Source organism: Dryas octopetala, chromosome 2, assembly GCF_963921425.1.
Source record: "Dryas octopetala chromosome 2, drDryOcto1.1, whole genome shotgun sequence".
In the NCBI taxonomy this organism is placed as follows: domain Eukaryota; kingdom Viridiplantae; phylum Streptophyta; class Magnoliopsida; order Rosales; family Rosaceae; genus Dryas; species Dryas octopetala.
The window spans coordinates 15,264,846-15,286,691 of NC_141367.1; the positions used below are offsets into that span (position 1 = coordinate 15,264,846).

The following is a 21,846-nucleotide window of genomic DNA, read 5'->3' on the forward strand; positions in this document are numbered from 1 at the left end:
CACCAACAGCAAAGAAGATAGAAAAAACGAGGATAAAGAAGATAGCATTGTAATTGCTACAATGCCTCAGTGAAGCAGAGTTAGAGTTTCATTCTGCACCATTAATATTATCTTCATCCTCTGCCTTCATCAAGGTTAGAGGTTCTCCATTTCTCTTTTTCCACTTCATTTCAATTTTCTGAATCAGTAGGTCAAAGTTGATAGCAACTGTCAAATTGATCCACCAACTTAAATTTCTCTGCTTGTTACAACTTACAAACCTAAACAGAAAACCCCATATGGTGCTTTAGGAAACTATGAAATTAGCAGTACAAAAAAACATGGGAAAAAAGTTGAGGACTCAATGGTGAGATGGGCAAATAGGCATTGTTTTTGGAATCAAGTTAACATGGAAGTCTTGATTTAAATTGCCTTGTTTTTGGGACTCTATGCAAAGAGGGTATGACAAAAAAGCTGCATATCTGGTTAAACAACTTTATAAAAAGAACACTTTTTATGTCTTTCTTTCAAGTAATTAACTAGCAGACCACAACTACAATTAAAACTTTTATGGCCAATCCAATCCCAAGTAAATTTATGCAAAATATGTCAAATTTTCAACTAAAATGAATAATCAACAATGAAAAATACAGAGCAAGATGATGTTGATGAAGCCCTGATACGTAACTCTTGAATACTTAAAAGACTAGCTTATTACAGAAAAATCTTCTCGTTTAAGAATACATAAAAGAGGGTATAAAAACATTCACCATCCCTTTAATATAGAAATAATAAAGAAATTCTCAACCCATAAATAAGCAATTCAACAATTAATATTACTAGAGAGTAAGCTGTTAAAGACTTGCCTAACAGCTACAAACATCACGCAGCATACGTGTACATGGATTAAATGGACTAAGTTGTGTGTGCCCTTGGCTACCTCCTCCTGCTAAATGTCGTTACAAACCAGTGATGCTTGTTGTTTTTGAAAATGTTCCCAATAACCACTCCAACTACTAGCCACTGACAACTCCTGGCATCACTGCATACCAATCTAATTCAATTTGAAACCCCGAGTCTTCATCTTCTTCAAAGGTTGAAGGGGGTGCTGATATTGAGGTCTCAGAATCTTCACATTTCTTTGACAAAGGCTTCCCACACAAACCTGAGTTTCCTTGGTACGAATCTTTTTCAAAGGTTCGAACTGTTGGCCATGTGGGATAGGCCCCCAAAGATGGTTATGGGATGCATTAAAATAGGCAAGAAAGTTGAGTTGCGTTAAACTATTGGAATCTTTCCTAAGAGCTTGTTTCATGAAAGATCCAACGATTCAAGAGCAGTCAAGTTCCCTAAAGATGAGGGGATGACACCAGTGAGAGTATTGTTGGAAAGGCTCTGAAAACGAAGGCCTCGTAGATTCCCAATGATACCTGATGGAATCTCTCCTTCAAATCTATTACTTGAGAGATCTATGAATTTGAGATGATAAGGGGTCTTCAAATACTTCAACTCGACACCTTTGCTAGAAATTGTCATCGGGTAATCAATATCCTGGACTACATATAAGCTGAACCCAAAATATGTTTGCTCATCCTCACCAACTAATTTCATGCAATCACAGTTCTCTAAGTAGTTAGATAGCAACATACCTGAAAAACCATTGTTTGATAAATCAATCATGCACAAGTTTGGGAACTCATGGTTTGTTTCAGGCTTTCCAATAATGCCATGAAATCCATTAGACTGCAAAATGAGAATCCTTAACAGTGGAAGTGCCCCTAACCAAGATGGGAAGATGTCACTGATCTGATTGTTTTCAAAATTAAGAAACTCTAACTGAATGCAATTGGCCAATGATCTTGGTAGCTTTCTCTGAAACTGATTATAACTCAAATCAATCATTGCTAAAGAACCATGTCTTGGACACATGTGAGGAATATGGCCGTGAAAAGAATTGTTCCGCAGTTTCAATATTTTAAGAGCACTCCAGTTCCCAAAACAATGTGGAAGCATGCCACTCAGCTTGTTGTTGGATAAATCAAGCATAGCTAGATAATCCAAGTTACAGAATGATGGTGGAATTTCTCCAGTATAATGATTGTTTGGAACTGAGTAAACTCTGACTGATGGTGGTGGAACTGGCAGTGGTCCTCGTAACTTGTTAAAGCCGAGGTCCAAAGTGAATAGATTCAGCCATGGAAGAGTTCTTGGATTTTGTTCGAATCCAGTTAAATAGTTTCGAGTGATGTTGAGATATCTCAAAGTTTTCCTAGTTGCGTTCCACATTTGTTGTGGTATTTTACCATGAATTCGGTTGTGTGATAGGCCTAGCTCCTGCAATTTGTATTGACTATATAAGAATTCTGGAAATTAACTCTGTTAAGTTGCATGAAGCCAACGTCAGAACTTCAAACTGTGGAGCAATAGCACTAAAACCGGTTTTGATATGCAGAGATAAGTTATTGGACGATAACCAAAGTTCCCTCAAGCTTTTGAGCTTGGAAAACTCATCAAACTCAACTACCCCTATCAAGTTATTTGAGGAAAGGTCAAGATATTCAAGATTTTGAAGGAGGAAGAATGAAGTAGGAATTGGTCCTTGTAAATTGTTAAACTGGAGGTCTAGACAAGTTAATTGGGTCAACTTCATAAGCCAAGATGGGATCTGACCGGTTAAGTAGTTATAGGCAACGCCCAAGTGTTTGAGTTTGGTTAGCTTTCCAACCCAAGACCAGGAATCAGTAACTTTGTCACTAAAATTACAGTGGGAGATATCAAACAAATTTAAAGAATGAAGGTCTCCAATTGAAGTAGGTAGATGACCAGAGAAATTCGTCCATGAAATATCCAATTCCTTCAAGGGAATGCTCCTATTGAGATCATTGGGAAAATAACCAGTTAGGGTTGGATTATATTTCAAATCAAGAACTTCTAGGTTTGGTAAGTGGAAAATGCCAACTGGGAATTGCCCAAACAACCAACAGTCTTCAAGACGGAGAGATATGAGAGAAGATGCATTAGCCAAGATATCAGGCTCCATGTTGAGTTCTACTTGACTAAGATGAAATTGTTTTATGCTGGTTAAATTTTGAACTAGGCTTCTCAAGTTGGCTTTGTTTAGTTCTAAAAGATTAGTAGAAGTAAGAGCATCATAATTGAAAGACAGATCAAGGGTAGACAACTTGGATAGCTTGGAAATTTCTGATGGAATTTGGCCAGAAAATGAGGACTTCGAAAGATTGAGATATGTTAGACTAGTAAGATCAAGGCCTAATCTTGATGGTATTTGAGAGAAATTGAAGTTGTAATCTGAGAGGTCAAGGCTCTGCAAGTGAACAAGTTGGAAGAGGGTGCTGTTGGAGTTGATGGAACCATAAAGACAGCTGCTGCTGAGGTCAAGCCTAATAATATGGCCAGTGTCCTCATCACACTCAACACCATTCCATGAGCAGCAATTACTCCTCTCATCTCCTTCTTGCCTATTCCAAGATGCAACCTTTGGATAAGCAAAAGGTTCTTTAGAAGCAGACTTGTGTGTGATGAAGCTTTGCTTGAATTGCAACAAGGCAGAACGCTCATCATCATGGCAAAGTGTCTGCATCTGCACAAGTGACAAACAGCAAGTAGCTTTGAGTAACAGCAAAATAAAATAATGCATATAAAACAAGTTAAACCAAGACCACCCCATTCCCATGAATCCCAAGAAAATTTTGTTTTATGCTGATTATGTATGTTTATGGATCTCACATAACTTAAACTACTTTTATAGACACAGGTCACACAACTCAAGTCGTTTGCATTGTTCATCACACTAAGTTGTTTCATGACTTAAGAGTCTCTCTCTCTCTCTACCTCCAAATTCCAATCTGGCTCGTAGCTAGCTTTGTCCTATTAAGACTTTAAGCCTTGAATCAAATTACAGGCAATTCATCATTTCCACAAACATAACATTCTTGTCGAGCTAACCGTTAAAAGTGGGAGACCAAGTAGTCCGAGTCTTGCAAAGCTAACCCTTCTAAACCATTTGACGAAAAAAAAAAAAAAAACCTTTCAAACCAATAGCTAGTTGGTCACAAATAAAAAATGTCTGTGATGATAAATTGTAAGAGCATGCCCAATGCAAGTTGTATATCACTTGCAATAAAAATAATATAAAATGTCTTATTGACACCCAAATGCAAAGATTGAATTGATCTTGTATGCTGGGCTCCAATGCATGGTTGCAATAGCCTATTAAATGTTTATTTTAATAAATCTTCTTAAATATTAAAATGTATAAATATAATTAATTAAAAAAATTATAATATTGTAAGTATTTTAGTGAGATCATTAAATGAGACTAATACTGAATAAATTTAAATAATTTTATTTAATACTAAAATTAGAATTTCAGGTTTTTCTTTCATTTCATAAACTTTCTTCCCTCCTAATATTTTTTCTCACAAGTTTTGTATTTTACAATGTTTGGATTGATAAAGATAGTAAATTTCATAAACACAGTTGAAACCGTTATATGCGACAATTTGTGTTAATGGGTCATGTTCATGTTAAACTTTGGTCAATCCTAATCCAACTTGTTTAATTAATCGTGTCAAAATACTTAACCTATTTATAATTGTGTCGTGTTCGGATTGATCCATTTATCTTGTGAACTAAAAACTTTAACATATTTTGCTTATGAGAAATTTGCACATTTATCACCTAGACTATAGTGGGTGTGTGCAATTATCACCCAAAGAAATTTTTTTTTACTAAGGCATGTTTGGTACACCGTATTAAACTTTGGATAGGAGTAAATAGTCTATGTTAGTTGTTTGGTGTCAACTTGTATTATTTAATTATCTGACTATGTAAACCAGACTAAGTTTTTAATACTCTTCTTACCTGACTAATTAATACAACTCACACATCCAGGATTTGATAATACACGCTTAATTATAAAGATTTGGGAAGACAAAAACACGCTCGAAAACCAAGAGACGCTCTTTTCAAAAACACCAACAACAACTATCACCTCCCCATCTCTGAACTCGCGTCCAACCTTGACTTCAAACGCAATCGTCTCCTTAACAGCAGGTCGGATCTCGCACCTTCAAGCACCATTCTCTTGCTGACTTTGTGCTCTGGTGTGACAGAGAAGCTTCATAGTGTTTGACTAAGTAGTTAACATGACAGCAACCCTTAATCCGCCTACGACCATTTGGGTTTACACCTGTGGGTCCTATACTGGCATCTTCTTCTATTTCAGTGATTTCATCACTTATTCAAAAATCATGATTACCCAAGATGTTAGTGGACAACTGTTTATCTGTCATAAAGGCCCACTGGATACATCAAGCCCTTACCAAGTACATGCTCCTCATATGTTTCTAATAATAAATGAGAAAAGCTTGTTGCTAATATTTGTTTCATATGCTCTGCATATGAGCCTTCTCCGTCACACCGTTTTGGTAATCACCTGCAAATTTTGAGTTTGTGAATCTTCTTCGTCACACCAGAGCATGAAGTTAGCAAGAAACAGTGCTGAGATGGGCAGTGATAGTGGTGGTTTGTGAATCTTGTCAAAAATAATTTGTGTCATATGGATTTCAATTTTCACTAAATTATCAAAGAATTAAAAAAAAAAATTCTGATCTTGTTTTTCGACGAAGCACCAAAACACAATATAACTTAGTTAGATTATTTATCCGGAATAGTACCAAATGCCTGATAATATTCTGGATAAATAGTCAGTACTCTCCGGAACAGATTAATACTATCCGATAGAAATTAGTCAATACAGTCCGACGTACCAAACGAGCCCAAAATGTCATACAAACTTTGCTCCGTGTAGCAATGTGGATAATTTTTTCTCCAAACTTCTTATTTTGCCCTTATAAGAATTTAGAAAACTTTAAGGGGGTGTCCCTAATTCAGACTTTAATGGATTTCAAAGAAATCAAAGTGTCCCCAACTCAGATTTTAATGTATTCCAATGAAATCCAGATGTCCACAACTTCGCAATTATCAGTATGACAACCAGACTTGTGAAAGCTTAGTGGTAATTGCTAGAGTTGCTAGTTGCCACAAGTGAGAGACTGAACCAAAGACTTTGGACTTCTGCCCCAATAATTTCTACACTATAGAACAGTTTTTGGTGCTGATGTGTGTTTTATTTTTTTCCACAGTTTTTGCTTGCAAGGAGATAACCCTCTAAAGCCCAACAACTCAAAGTATAAAGCCCAAACCCAACAGCTTAAAACAAAAAACGACAACACCAATAACAGAAAAAACGGAAAAATCAAAAGAAATAGAACATAGAACCAACCCAAGTATATACACAAGTTGATGTAGAACAAATGACAGAACGGTTCATACAACAACTCAACCGCCAGAAGGCTAAGAAAAGAAACAAGCTTCAGCCCGGCCCAGTGTCAGAAATGGGCCCATGATATACCGATTCGAAGGAAACGACGAGACAAATTCAATTTTGGCCAAATTCCTTCGTTTAGGGCTTCAAATAAGTAATTTAGTGTTTTTGAATAAGTTTCATAAATTGCACTTTATTTCCATTTTTATTTCCGTTTTAAATTTCAAACGTCTAGGGTTCTGAACATATTTAAACAACTTTTTTGGCTGTTTGTAAGATTCAGTTTTATTATTTTCAATCAGAAAACCATGAGATTTCTCTCATTTCTCTGGTGGATTCCAGATTCTTTCTTAGGGTTAACACTGGTTTTCCCTAATCTATTTTAATTGCGTGTTACGCTGCGTCACAAGTATGAATGTGACTACACAGTCCACACTACTACAACCCTTTGATAGGAGTGCAAATTTGCTCATCACTTTATTCATAGAGTAACATGTGTCCTCTAAAATAATTCTAGTTAATTATTTTGAATTAATAAATTTTGATATAATAATAAGGGGAGAGAAAATCTCTTTCTTTCAAAACTTATTATTCCTCAATTTTCACGCTCTCTCTCCCCTTTATTTTATTGTCCTTGTTTTTGAGTAAATCTTTTCTTTTATCACACATGCATTTTTAATTTGAGCGCCTCCTAATTTGTTTGCTTTTTGCTTTTTTTTTTTCTCTTTTTTTCCTGTATGCACTTTTTTCTTTACCATGCACTCTTTCGTCACATTACCCTGCCTATTACACCCATTTTTTTATTTATTCACCCTACACTATCTTTCATTACACATTTGAAAGAAATTTTCCATAATTTTTTATACTCATTATTCCAATTGAAGACCTCTTTTGAGCATGTAACAATTGAAGATCTCATTTTTAATCTAAAACAATCGAAGACGTCATTTTTATACTCATTATTCCAAAATTTATTTTAAGCTAAGCTAATTGTTCATTCAAAATTGTAACATAATAAATTGTTTTGGTCTGCTTTAAATTCTTAATTTTGAATGAAAAAACTACATGAGGTCTCCATAGGGTTCTTACATGAAGTCCAATATATCAAAATTTTACAAAACACACAATACTACAGACCAAAAAAATTTGTTGTTGCAATGCAACACAACTATGCTAAAGTTAACATATCGGAAATCATGTGTAAAGGACGTTTACAATTCTTCTCTTCAAACACTGCATCAACTTGACCCTGAAAAATTTAATTGACCAGATGATCCTTCAATTGTTGGTTGAGTGCTTGTACTTGCCTATCAAATTTATGATCACATATTTATTGATCAGTTAATCAAATTAATTAATATTTGGAAAAAAAAAAACTTGTAGTAAAAATATGAAGACTTATGATCACATATTTATTGACTCAAACTCTTCAATAGTCTCTAGATCATATACACATTTTTTGAAATCTCGTAAGAATGTCTCAAACTCCGAGTAAACTTGACTCAAGTTCTTTGCTGCATTTTGAAATATATGCCACAAACAAAGTCGGTGGTGAGAATTAGGCAATACTTCTCTAATTGCAGTAGAAATTTTTGGGGCTTGATTTGTAAATATGGTTTCTAGTTTCTTTCCTCCCATAGCTTGTAAAAACACATTAAAGTATTAAACAAGAGGGTTGCTATTTGCACACCATTTTTTTCTTTTTGCACACTCTTTTAAAAAAAAAAAAAAACCCAAGAGAAAAGACCACCTTGCCCCTCTTTAATTTCCTCTCTTTCTCCCTTCCTCACCCACACACCCCATCCCCCCCCCCCCGTACACACACACCCCATCCCCATTTTTTTTTTTCTTCTTCTTCTTCCCCCACCCCCACCCCCACCCCCACCTGCACCATTTCTTATTCTTCTTCTTCTTCTTCTCCCCACCCCCCTGCACCATTTCTCTTCTTCTTCCCCCCACCCCGACCACCTCCCCCTGAGCCCTCCCCTCCTCTCCGGCTCCTCTATCCCTGTCGCCTCCCCCCGAGCCAGCCCCTCCTCTTTCTCTCCTTCCCTCTCTCTTTTCACCCCGCAGACAGCCAAAATCTTAAAAAAAAATAAAATTACAGGGGCTGAACAGACAGAGAAAGGGAGAGAGCAGGGGAGGAAGAAAAGAAAGAGAGACAAGGGGAGAGGGGAGAGAGGAGAGAGGGGCGGAGAGGGGGTGGGGTGGTCGCCGGCGGTGGTGGGCTTCGACGGTGGTGGGTTGCTCGACATGGTCGGGATGGGGTGTGTGTGTTGGGTGTTTGTTTTTTTTTTTTTCTTTTCTTTTGTTTAGGAGGGGTGTGCAAAAAGAAAAATAAATGGGGTATAAAGTCTTTTTTTTAAGGGTTTTTTTTTTTTTTTAAGAGGGGTGTGCAAAAAGAAAAAAAAGGGCGTGCAAATAGCAGCCCTCTTAAACAACCAGATGCATGCTTATGTTGTCTCTCCATCTAATAAAGCACATCCAAATAAGACCATGATTATTGATCCCAACTATTGGAGCACAAACCATGTTGTAGTTATTTGTTTTGAATGTCGTATCAAAACACACTACATGACCAAATATTGCATAATCACGTCTTGACTTCCCATCACAAAAAAAAGCAATCCCGTATTTGATTCTCATTATTTGTTTTAAATGCATAAAAAACAAACTGTTCTCACTTTGTTTTTTATTAAAATATTCAAGCAAACATTCCGCATCACCTTTTTTTAGAAACTATGCACGCCTTCTACGTATGAAGTTGTTGCAATCTGTCTAAATGAAATTTAGATTTTGAAACCCTCCGGCCTGCTTCCGTGTGCATGTATGAGATTTTTTTTTTCTATCGTGTTAACCCTGCAAAGCTCATTTGATCGATTAATTATTCCAGCTTGAGAAGGCTCTAGGTTCTTTGTGACCTCAAAAAATGTGAACTAGATGCTGGAACTAGATCATGGTTATGGTTAGCTATGAATTATTCCACAACATATTTTCCATCTTGGTTGAGTCTAATCTCAAGCATTGCCTTGCATCCACATCTTCGTTCTTCTCTTTTTTTCTTTGGAGTATTCTTTTTGTTGTAGTAACCTTCACAAGAGCAACAAAATTGTCTTTTCCATATCTTACCACTATGCTTGCCTTTATTTGATCTAAGTTTTCTCACACTAAACCGAACAATTCTAGCATATGAGTTATAATACTTATACGTAGCCTCAGGGACGAATGCAGGATTTCAAAATGGGGTGGGCTAAACTTAGCTTACGAGTGAAATTCGACCATATGAATGAATTTTATTAGTAAAAAAAAAGTTACATCTAGTTAGGGGAAACATAATGAGCATTACCCAAAAAATGCATATCTAAACAAAGGAAAAAAATTGCACAAGAAAAAGATAGCAATACAACAATTAAACATGCAATGCAAATACAATATAACATTATCTAAGTTGGGCCATATGTTTCTTAAAATAGCAAAAATCATTAAGTATCGATACTATTAGAAAATTCTCTTTTAATGTGGATGATCATACAATAATAACTTGTAGACCTATAAGTATGAGTCACTTAGTTAATACCTTGAAAATGAATATCTGCACATCAAAGACATACAACTTAAATTTAGAATTGCGTGTCTATTGTTTATATGTTCCCAATTTTTCAATTCCCAACTTGATAGGTTCCCAATTTAGAATTTTATATTGTTTTATATGTTTCCTATCAATTTTTTATTTAACCATCACAATAATCAAGCTATAGTTTAGTCAAAAAAAGAACCAAACCCTAATTTAATTATAAAAAATAATAAAAGCTCTAATTTTAAAATTGCAAAAATTTCTAATTTTAATAGATATATAGTTGAGCAAAAAAAAAAAAAAAAGAGTATAGAGATTGGGTGCAAATACATATATAATACCTTAGCGGCTTGGCACCCCTTGGAGATTGGAGGGTTGAGCTATTTATGTGGGGCCGGGGAGATGAGTTTTGGATCTGCAGAGGAAAGAAGTTGGAGCAAGTGGGGATCTATGAGCTGTTTTCGGGAGAAGTGGAAGTAAGTAAAAGTAATTTTTTTTTAATTAAACGAAGAGGCAGTAGCTGCAGCATGTGAGAAATTGCTCCTCAGCAGAAGAAAAAAAATACTTAAAACTGTGGGCAGTGGGCTACTGGGCTTGGGATGGAAATTGGGTAGGCTAAGCTACCTAGGTAAGCTAAAAAAACGAAAAAAAGAGCATGGGCTGCACCACAACGTGCATTCGTCCCTGCGTAGCCTCATCACTATCAAAAGTCATACCAGCTGATGATGCCATATCCTCACATGTCTGGCATTCGTTGGTATCTTCTTCTCTTTGCTCAATGCAATCGAATATAGGAAAACTTTCAGAATCAGAAGCTGAATGTACACCATCAATAGGCTCTTCAATGTCACTAATGTAATATCATTTTAGTCTTGGCATCTTCCTAGGACAAATCTTGAGTTGTAATCGCATTAGAGTCCTTAGCGTGTTATGAGTGTTCTCGCGTTTCACAGAAGATCAAGCTTTGGCGGAGTGTGTCACATCCGACGATGATGCTCGACGTCGAAGGTAAGTTACACTTGCATACATTTTATTTAGGACGTTGCATCTAGAATTGAGTTGTTAGCAAAAATTGTGTTTTAAAATGCCTTTGAAAATTGCTGAAGGTTGGCTCTCTGCCTTTATGCGACCGGTCGTTCATGACTCAGATCGGTCGCCCAAGTGGCTTAGTTTAGTCTGTGCTTACTGCCTCTCAGCAACCGGTCATCCATGGCTATGACCAGTCGCCCAAATGCCCTTCTTATGCGTTTTACTCTTTGTGTCTCGCCGACCGGTCAGAGGTTTTCATGACCGGTCAAAGCGACGGCCCACTGTTTTTAAAACACGATTTTAAAGGTTTTTTAGTTATCCTATTAGACTTAGGATATATAATTAAGTTCTGTTTTGAATCCTTTAAATATACATTGATAAAAATACTTAGGTGTGCTTTTTAGATTGGATTTTGGAAAATTAGGGCTAGAGCGAAAAGTTACTTTTGAAAACCTAACAATCATATTTTGAGTACATATTGATTAAGAGTTAGGTTAGTGCATACACATAGATAGTTTTAATAGATTGTTCCATGTTAATCTATTGAGACTATCGATTTCATTCATCTACATCATTCCATCCAAGACTCAAGCATCGAAGGACTGAAGCCGAGTTGACTTGAGCATCGAATGACTAAAGCCAAGTTCGTGAGCGCTTGTCCAAAGGAAGTTGACGAGCAGGTCTCCGTGTAATCTTTAATCAGAAAAGCTCTGCAAGTGGCGTGAGGTTAGTAAATCTTAGGAATGACTCTAGGGTTTGAATCGAGTCACTGTTTGTAACCATTTGATTCTAGTGGATTGGATCTCTGGACAAGGTCCCACGGTTTTTCCCAGTTTGGGTTTTCCGCGTCAACAATTTGTGTGTGTTGATTTGTGTGATTACTTTATTAACTGTTAGTTAAATTTCTGCTGGGAACTTATTTTAAGTTGAATTTTAAAAAGCCTATTCACCCCCTCTAGGCTAATTTGGTGATCTGAATCAATTTCAATTAAAATCTTGAGCAAAAAATCCATCCTCTTTATTTTCCATGAAGATTGTGGCAGCTTCTTCCTGGTAGTATGCACAAAAATATAATAAACATATTAAATCCGAAAATTTCCTAACAATACATTCAAGCTCAAGAATATATTGATTTGCTATAGGTTGATAAATGCATTTATGAGACCTATCTATTGCCATATATATTGACAAAGGTAGGCAACTTGTAATTTAGTTTGGCTTTGATTTTGGACGTGTAATGGATCTAGAGTTGCTGCACAAGTTTATGCAGAACATGGTTTATATTGGGCGACAAAACTCATTATGATCATCTTGATCTTTTTCATGGCTTCTTGCGGCTGTATACATCAATTTTTTTTATAAATTGGGCGAACGATTAAAGAATTATAATAGATAGTAAAGATTGAAAAAGTAATATCCATGAGTTCTATTTAGAAATGCCATAAAAAGAACTCAAAGAAAGAAAATTAAGCCTTATCAGTTGCTTAAAAAGAAAAATCGTATCTATATAATTATAATATAATGGAAGATAGCAGCAGCCCACCAATGAAATTTGTACTCAATAGCAACAAATAAACTAGAAGGGAACATGGTAGATGACAAAACTTGTTTTTATTGAAGAAGATGAAAATTGAAAAGACATAGGGTGTCAAATAAAAAATAAAAGAAAAGATTTACTTAAAAAAAGGAAAAATAAAAATAAAAGGGAGATAGAGTGTGAGAATTGAGAAATTGTAAGTTTAGAAGAAAAAGATTTTTTCTCGTCTCATTATTATATTAGAATTTATTAATTTAAAATTGTTAATTTGAGTTACTTTAGAGGATACATGTTACTCTATAAATAAAGTGGTTTGCACTCCTTCTATAGAGGGAAATAACTTACATAAAACAGAGATAATAGATGACTTGGCATCCATGAAATATGTTTTGTTCTCAAATTAGAGAAAATTTTATATGATGAAGTATAAGAGCATATGTGTTATCATGTTATTTGGTTGATATACCAAATTAGCCATATCCATGTTATTTCGAAGTTTCTCTCTTCATAAAGAAGTGCTCTAAACCTAATTAGTAAGTTTATATGAAGCTAACCACTTTTTTGGGTCAACCATATGACTAATCTCATAATCCTAATCGTCCATTTTTTAGATCACACTTAAAAAATTATTATTACAAAAAATTAATTAAATAATTTAATTTCATCTAAGTGTAATCAAATAAATGAACCAATACTGTTTTATTTTTTATAAAAACATATAAAGAATTGTTATTATAATTTTATCATGTCACTTAGTATTTTTACGTTGAAATATTTTACTCCACTCAGTTGGAATTCAGAACAGAGAAAGAAGACCAGGTGGTCAGGTCATTGAGGTCAAGAACACTCAGAAGGCCATAGCATAACGCCCTAACCCAATCCCAAAAACCTTCTTTCAATTTCTCTGTTAGACTATTCTCAGACACACACAGCTCTCTCGCTTTTTCTGCCCTCTGTTCGACTCCAACCCATCTACCGATTCTGGTGGGGGTGCGCGTGACACCATCACCAGCAAAAGCACCCCATATCATCTCTTTGTTATCAGATTCTCCTCAATTGCTCTCGTAAGTACCTCTAAATTCTTCTTCCTTTCTTGTTTGGGTTTGAATTTTATGAATTTTGATGCTACCCAGATTCTACACTGCTTATAATTTGTACCCTGTTGGTTTATCTATTTGCATATTAAAGTTTTACTCAATGGGTTTGAAATTGAATTGTTGGTATTTGCTTTGAGTACGTAAAAATCTCAAAAGGGGTGTTACTGGACACTTTATGTTGGGGATATTGCATGAAATTTGCTCAGAATTTTGCGTGAATGTTGCTATCTTCTTTGTATTGTCTGGTTTTTGTTACACAAATGAGAGTTTGCAGTTTTTAGCATAAGTTGGAAGCAATGTGAGACGTTATGGATCTTTTCCATTGCTAGGTAGGGGTTCTTCATCACTTCTCTTCTAATTGGCAATTGCTACCCACCAGTGAAGTATCTTTTCTTGTTTGGAAATTGGATTTCTATTCAGTTGCAAGTTAAATTATCCATACTTTATATGGATGGGCACTATAGAGTGGTATCCCACGAAAGAAACTTCCCTGTTTCAGGTGCATACATCCTATGTGTCTTATCTCACATCACTTGACCAAGCATGTGATGATAGAGATAGTCACAGTCATGTAATGAGAGATTAAGACACAGAGTCTATACTCCGTGGCAGAGAAGTTTTACTTGCATCCCACAGATGTCCATATAAAATATATGTTCTGAGGACGGCTTCTTCCCTCTTATGGAGTTAAAGAAAAAGGAAAATATTCTTATTTGTTAAGGCAAGCTCAAATTATGCTCCCCATTCTCCTCCCACACTCTAGTGCAGGAGAGCTGTGGGAATTGGTGTCCCTTTTGTTAATTATAAAAAATCAAATAAGGATTAATGTATATCTGTTCATAAATTATAAGTAATATGAAGTTGTAATTGAGGTTTATGATCCCAGATGATTGGATTCATTGGAAAAAGGAAGAGAGTACCTGTAATGCTTCCTTAGAAATTGTAGTAGGACCTCTGGTCTATTCAAGCATTTGAGGAATAGCATGTGCAGAATGAAAAATGGACGGAAGGTTATAGCATTGTGATATTTGTGCTACTTCATCCATCGTTGGTTTGTTCTTCGTGTCATTATTGTTTCACATGTGAGGCTGCCCCAGTTGGTTCCTTATGGAAAATGGAATGTCAAATTTCTGAAAAGCGTTATAATGCAAACTAGGACAACTTGATATTTTTTATCTGTACGTACAAACATCTACCAGTGCTCCTTAATTTTGAACTGGTTCCTTTTTAAAGGCTGTAAATGCTTAATTATAATTTGACTGGCGCTTATCTCATATATTATCACTGATCACTGTTTCTTTTTTCTTTTTTCCTTGTAATAGCATCTGATGACTTGCTTTTTTAAAGGCAGGTAGCTGTATTTCAGGACTTAGTGAATTACCATTGATGTTTGTCCTCGTCGGAAGGGATTATTAGAAAAAGATGGCTGGCAGACGACAAATTCCACCATCTTTTGAGAGACGTCCCATTCAATCTCCAGGGATGATGCGGCATGGTCCATTGCCTGGGTTAGGACGTGCTTCTGGCCACCGATCATTCGACCCACTACCCTCTCCTGAGCTACTGGAAAATAAAATTGCATATCAAGCAGCAGAGATAAAACAACTTGCAGGAGACAATCATAGATTGGCAGCTACTCATGTGGATTTGAGGCAGGATCTTTTAGCTGCCGAGGAGGAAGTGCAAAGACTCAAGGCACACATGAGAAGCATCCAGACTGAAAGCGACATTCAGCTTCGTGTTTTGTTTGATAAGATTGCAAAAATGGAAGCAGATATCAGAGCTGGTGAGGGTGTGAAGAAGGAACTGCAAAAAGCTCACATGGAGGCACAGAGCTTGTTTTCAACACGACAAGAGCTGACTGTACAAATTCGAGAGGCCAATGAGGAATTGCAAAAAGCCCATGTTGATGTTAAGAATATACCAGATTTGCATGCTGAACTTGACAGTTTGAGGCAAGAACACCAGAGGCTGCGGTGAGTCATTCAAGCTGTGTTGCTACTTTCAAGTCTATTTTTCTATTTCCTAGTGATACCCATAGACCTTCATGTCAAGCATGAAACTTCCATGGTACCTTTATTAACATTCATAGCCATGTGCCGATATAAATGTAACAAATAAAATGTGGCAATATCTTTATATTTTTTTTCTTCTAGAAATAGAACCAAGGTGCTCTCTAATTCTAAGTATGTTTATTGCCTTGGATTTATTAGAATCTAATGATGTATTAGTCACATTACAAGTTATAATGAATTATCTTCTATCTGTAGAGTTATTGAGTGGTTCCATATTTACATTTCATTGTGTGGTTCCTTCCAATTAAGACCTAGACCTTATAAATATTCCACCAAAGTTGCTGAATGATGAAAGTAAAAATGCATGTTACTCGATTAAATTCACAGTTCTTTTTTTTTTTCATTTTTCATTTTGTGGTAATTTCTATGATCAGTTGGGAAGTTTTGATTTGATCTGCTGAACCTTTAAATCTGTTGTGTGCATAATACAGTGGTACTTTTGAATATGAAAAGGGTTTAAACATAGAGCAAGTGGAGCAAATGAAAGCAATGGAGATGAATATAATTGGAATGGCAAGAGAAGTAGAAAGGTTGCGTGCTGAGGTCTTGAATGCAGAGAAGAGAGCACACGGTAACTTATGTGCTTGTCTATGTGGTGTTGTTATCAGTAAAAGCTTTCTTTAGATGGTTCTATTCTGATATTTTTGCTGTTTATTTTAGCACCAAACCCGCATAGTGGCGGTTACACAAACCAAGATTCTTATTACCAAGCTACCTTGCAAGGTGGTGGTGCCTATGTTGATGGTTATGGAAGGCCTTATGTTTCAATGGGTATTAGGCCACTGGGAGAGGGAATAGTTCCATATGCCAGCAGCAGCAGTGTGGCTGCTGCTGGTCCAGGTGTCCCAACTGCTGGCGATGCTGCTATTTGGGGAGTAGCATATGATCGCTCGCTTGACACTGCTGCTGCAGTAGCAGCTGTCCCTAATGCTGGGGGTGGTGCTGTTTGGGGAGGAGCATATGATTCTGCACTTGCTCGGCAATGAATACGAAGTCGACCTTGAGCTTTTCATGGCTTGATCGAACTATTAAAATGGGGTCTATGTGTTCACATGAAAAATTTTATTTGGGATTTTGGAGGAATTTTTGTTTGTTTGTGTATTAACTTGACGGACACTTTTGCCATATAGAATTATTGGGTATTCAATTAAATTTGACCATTTTTGCTTGGGTTGGGCACTAAATATGAGATTATATAAGCATAATCATTAACTTTTCCTCAAATAATATAGAGGTTGACCTAGTTGAGTCCTTTGTTTGAGCTAAAAAATTAGGGTTGGGGTCGGTTATCTCACTTGTTCCCCTTTAGGGCCAGTCTTGAGAGAATATGGAGAAGCTCCTGTTAAGCTGCTTGTAAGTTGTTTTTACTTTCTCACCTTTGAGCCTCTGAGTTTGTATAATATGCAGAGATAATAGTGTCATGTGGAACGATTATATTAGTGTTTTTTCTTCTATAATATTTCATAGTTTGTACTTTGTACAAGGCTTGTATTTTCTGTTTTTGGTCAGATTATACAAGACTTTGATTTCATTCATTATGCCATGCTTGACCAAAATGTGTGCGAGTTAGGACTTGTTACTCTGGCATGCTTCAGCATTATGGCTTGTTTTTAGTTTCGTATGCATAGTAAATGGGTTATTAAGTAGCTGTACAGAAAGCTCAACCACTAGATGATTATGCTCCCACATCTTGAAATTGGTGGCAATTCGAGTTTGGCAATTCAAGTTAACGGATTGCGTTTGTGTCAAATGTTACTCAACTCTAATTCATCTTCTTTTTTCTTTTTTTTGTGTGATAATTCAACTTGTTTAACCAAGTAAGATCAACTCAAACTTGTCTAATGACTGTGTTCCCACATCTACGAAAGGGGTGGCAGTTCGAGAAAGGGGTGGCAGTTCGAGTTAACGGATTGCGTTTGTGTCCAATACTAGTCAATCTTAATCTATATTGTTTAATCAATAATAATCAATTCAAACGTGCTAAACTCTTGTTTGAGAAGTATTATGGTGTGTAAAAGATCACCTTTGTTCATGACCACTTGGTTTGTAAAAGATCACTTTTTATTCAAAAATAACTTTTTAGTATTTTTTTTTTTATCTGGATAGAGGGGAAAATTAAATTTGGGACCTCTTTGAACATTGAAAAAGAAATATTATTAAACTATTTTTTTTTTTGTTGGATTACTAAACTAATAGTTGGTAACTTGTTAATACTGGGTAACAGTTTTTCAAACAATTTTTTTTTTATTTTTTTTATTTTTTGGTAATGTGAGAAAAAGTTTATTAATAAGGAACCAGACTACAAGTCAAGAGGGTGTCTTGAATAAAAGTAAGAGATTCTTCATGCCAAACAACTCTACCAAAAGTAGATACAGTATGAGTCAAACGATGAGCAACATATATAAATATAACTCTACCAAACGTATCTCTAGAAAAATGTGACAATAAGATCTTAGTGTCGTGGTTAATGCACCCTTGCATGCCTTTGAAAACTGATTGCCACAACTCCATTTCAAGAGCCAATGCCCTCCATTTCAAGAGCCAATGATTAAATTAACCCCTTCCTAGCATCCAAAGCCTTTGCATGTTCTCGTGAACACACTAATTAAAGGTAAGTTCACTCACCAATTAGTAATGCAAAAACATCATGAATTCATGATTAAGTAAAACTTTTTCGAGTTTAAATACTTCTTGTGTTTGTTTTTTTCATTATGTACTAAGTGGTCTGATGAGAGAAGTAGATCAACATATAAAATTTATACACCAGTCACAAAAATAGCCATCATTTCTCCCCCTACTTGTGGGCCATCGCCCCTACCACCATCATATATGTATATATCACCTCATCAGAAATTCAGAATCATTCTTGTTATACCTACAAAGATATGAGTCAAGGACTACTCATCCTAAATTGCTTAAAATGGGCATAATTGTGAACGATACCAAGGTTTGATAACATTAAAATTGTTCCATAATCTAATAGAAAAGAAAAAACTAAAAATAAATTGTTCCATAATTTCGTTGAAAATCAAATTCTAATTAAAAGGAAAAGGAAACCAATTACAAGTGCTAGCAAATCAAATTGTTCTTATTCCAAACAAACAACTATCTGCAAAGGAATAAGTGACCCTAGTTCAAAAAAAAAAAAAAAAAATTTCTATCTATCCTCCATAGCGCTCCCACATTGTTGCAATGAATAACAAAATATGAGAAAGCATGAGAAATATTGACATCAAAACCAGAAAGATCCCAAGTCTCCACCATTTGCTCCTTAGTGTTGAAACAAATCCTTCTTTACAAGTAGTGCAGTTGTAGCATAAGATTGTTGGATCATTCATCCATTCATCACAATCTCTATCGTACGGATAAGATTTGTCTGCAGCTGCATCGTCCTTCTCCCAATATGTGGCATTTACATACTTCATCCCACAGGTTGTTGGTGGCTTGCAACACCCATTCTTTCAAAATAGCAAAATGAAAATTTTTTAAGATGTTAGGTTCGTTAACATATAACCCGTGGACATTATAAAATAGTTCACTTAATTAATGGTCCAAATTAACAATCTGACATGCATCATTATGTATTAAAATATTTGAGAAGAAAATTGTCGTGCATAAAGCAGTTGAATTAAAAAAAAAAAAAAAAGTTGTGTGTAGTAGGATAATGTTATATATATACCCAACACATTAATACGTTGTTAGACTGTCAATCTCATACGTACAATCGATTAAAACAAAATTAATATACTAATAGTTCGATTAGCTTCAGCCTAACAACATAATACGTCAGAGTGTCTTGGGAAAGAACATTTCCACTGCATAGTAGGGTAGTAGTCTCTTACTAGATATTTGACATGATTACATATGTTGCCAATCTCATATACCACATGGTTCAGATTTAGTCTAACAATATCAGAGAATCTGGAATAGCATAACAAATTGAAGATATATAGGAAGAAATTTAATAGATTATAATTTATGTTACCTCAATATATGTTAACTTTCCCATGTTGAAGTCATATGCCTTGACTGTCAATGATCTTGATGCCAAATCTTGGCATGTTCCTTTATCATAGATGCATGATTTGATGTTGTTCCAATTGTTGTCATTACGAACCTTCATCTTGAACCACTCAGGAGAAGCTGGTATTGTTCGACTGGCCATCTTGTAGGCTCCCACAAAACCAAGCCCAATCATGAGCATCAAACTCAATGCCACCATAACAAGAAGAAGTCCAGGCATTGGAAATCGAGATCTCAAAAACACAAACAGGTTGCTCACTAAGAATATGACTATCAAGGAAATGCTGATCCAAAATTGAAGCTTCGGCAGCCTCAAGAGGTTTTCACAGTCATAGTCTTTCATGTACAATAACCATATAACTGAAGCAAGTATTGGAAGGGACAAGATAAAACTCACTATGCTTAGTAATCCTCCCCACTTCTTATTTCCTTGAGCAACTTCCTCAACTTCCTTGTCTGTCATGATCTCTATACTTTTCGACCTTTTCAGCTGTTAATGTTCTCACTTTTCTAGTTTTCTCTCTGATCTCTTGTCCTATATATAGTCTCTTGATCATCAAAGTAATTGATGAAACTCTTCTATAGTGTTAGGGTGTTACTACTTTTTCTTCTTTTTATATATTATTACTACTAAGTCAAAGTAAAAAATCAAGGTTTTGTGGATGCAATTTTTTCTCTTCAAAGGAGATATTTAAGGAAGATAGTTAGATAAGAGAGGCTTAGATTAGAGATTCTAGGGAAGCATATCTAAATCCTTATGACTAAGATTTTATATATTCTTCACAATATAGTCAAAATTCTAACTAACACTGTGTAAGTAAATTAATAAGATTGTCAAATGCTTGTTTGAGTAATAAAATTGGTTAATTGGACAAGATTGTTCGATATTTCTGAAATAGATTTTAAGCTATGTATTTGGTGATGATATTGTAAGTTTTTATGATCTATTGTAACATTCTTATATGATAAACGGCCGGATGTTAAAAATCTGTTTAAGTAGAGATTTAATGTAAATTTTATATATAAAGTGTCCACATATTACCTTTTTCCCAAAACTTATGAATATGTCAAAGATTTTATAAACTTATGAATACTACACTAAATTATCTATCTAATTAAGAGAATAACTTCATTTGTGTTTAACATTTGTTAAAGAAAATACGTACATGAACAAAATCTAAAAGGCAATAGGGCAATACATGGATCCACCCATAGGGTGCACCTCCTTTTGTCCACCCTTACTTATATGGACCAATTAAGAGTAACAAACCCACAGCACCCCTAATTTTTCATATGGCAATATTGGAATAATGATGTTCATGATCAAGGTTAACCAAACTTGGTTCTCAATTTCCATTCCTTAACTTCTTTTCTTGATGCTGCTGATCAAGGAGAATGGCCAAAAAAATAAATGGAGATCCATGTCAGTCTTTGATGATATTAATTAAGCCTTTACTAGAAACATGGCTATCAATGTTCCATTCAAGAGCCAAAGGCATCAATCTTAGCACAAGCAAGCCCATACTCTGTTGACTTCCATCTCAAAGATTACAGTTTATAAAAGCGTTGAGTTTCAGGAAATAACTTCCACTCCAGTCGCCGTCATCGGTCTCCGGTCGCCGATGGCTGCAGAAGGTGCTGACTTTTGGGTCTCCATTCGGTGAAAATGAAAAATTTCTTTACTGTTTGCCTGTTTGGTAAGTTCTGTTCTGTTTTATTTTTTCATGAAAAAAGACAGGTGGTAACATATAAATAATATATAATTGTTACATATGTGAGGGTGGACAAGAAGGTGCACCCTAGGGCTGGATCCAAGTATTGCCCAGTGCCATATTTGGAATTCATTTATTTGGAACTTAAAATCAAGGAATAAAATTTCGGGCTTCGAGGAAATTTCGATGGAAATTTCGATGGAAATTTCGACGGAAATTTCGAAGATTTTTAAATTTCGACAAAAATTCGACAGAAACGATGGAAATTATTATCAAAATACGGAAATTTTGAATGAAACTTCACAATATGTTTATTTAACATATTATCTACTACATTGATAAAAAACATTGAAAAAAACCAAATTATATGGTAGGTTTCATGTGATATGTGATGAATATAATGCGCGCTGGAGGCAAATACTATGAAATAAAATTAGTATAATGAATAAATAAAATTAATATATTATTTAT

At 35.4% G+C, this 21,846-nt stretch overlaps 2 protein-coding genes and 1 pseudogene across 3 annotated transcripts; 1 reads left to right on the forward strand and 2 right to left on the reverse strand.

The window, feature by feature from the left end:
- Nucleotides 1–915: 915 nt before the first annotated feature.
- LOC147293395 (receptor-like protein 54) lies at nucleotides 916–3,673 on the reverse strand (annotated as a pseudogene).
- Nucleotides 3,674–13,245: 9,572 nt separating this feature from the next.
- Nucleotides 13,246–16,824, forward strand: LOC147293396 (protein FLX-like 4). Of its 2 annotated transcripts, none has more exons than XM_086233021.1 (4): nucleotides 13,246–13,532; nucleotides 14,913–15,541; nucleotides 16,072–16,211; nucleotides 16,301–16,824. In XM_086233021.1, the coding sequence occupies exons 2-4, from the start codon at nucleotides 14,988–14,990 to the stop codon at nucleotides 16,624–16,626; spliced, it is 1,020 nt and encodes a 339-aa protein (XP_086089147.1). In that variant the 5' UTR covers nucleotides 13,246–13,532; nucleotides 14,913–14,987; the 3' UTR covers nucleotides 16,627–16,824. The 2 variants fall into 2 exon arrangements, with proteins under 2 accessions (XP_086089147.1, XP_086089146.1); XM_086233020.1 differs by having other exon boundaries at nucleotides 14,917–15,541.
- Nucleotides 16,825–18,801: 1,977 nt separating this feature from the next.
- Nucleotides 18,802–20,126, reverse strand: TET15 (tetraspanin15). Its single transcript, XM_086231061.1, has 2 exons — nucleotides 19,626–20,126; nucleotides 18,802–19,098 (listed from the first exon to the last, which is right to left on the reverse strand). The coding sequence occupies exons 1-2, from the start codon at nucleotides 20,124–20,126 to the stop codon at nucleotides 18,802–18,804; spliced, it is 798 nt and encodes a 265-aa protein (XP_086087187.1).
- Between the last annotated feature and the right edge of the window lie 1,720 nt (nucleotides 20,127–21,846).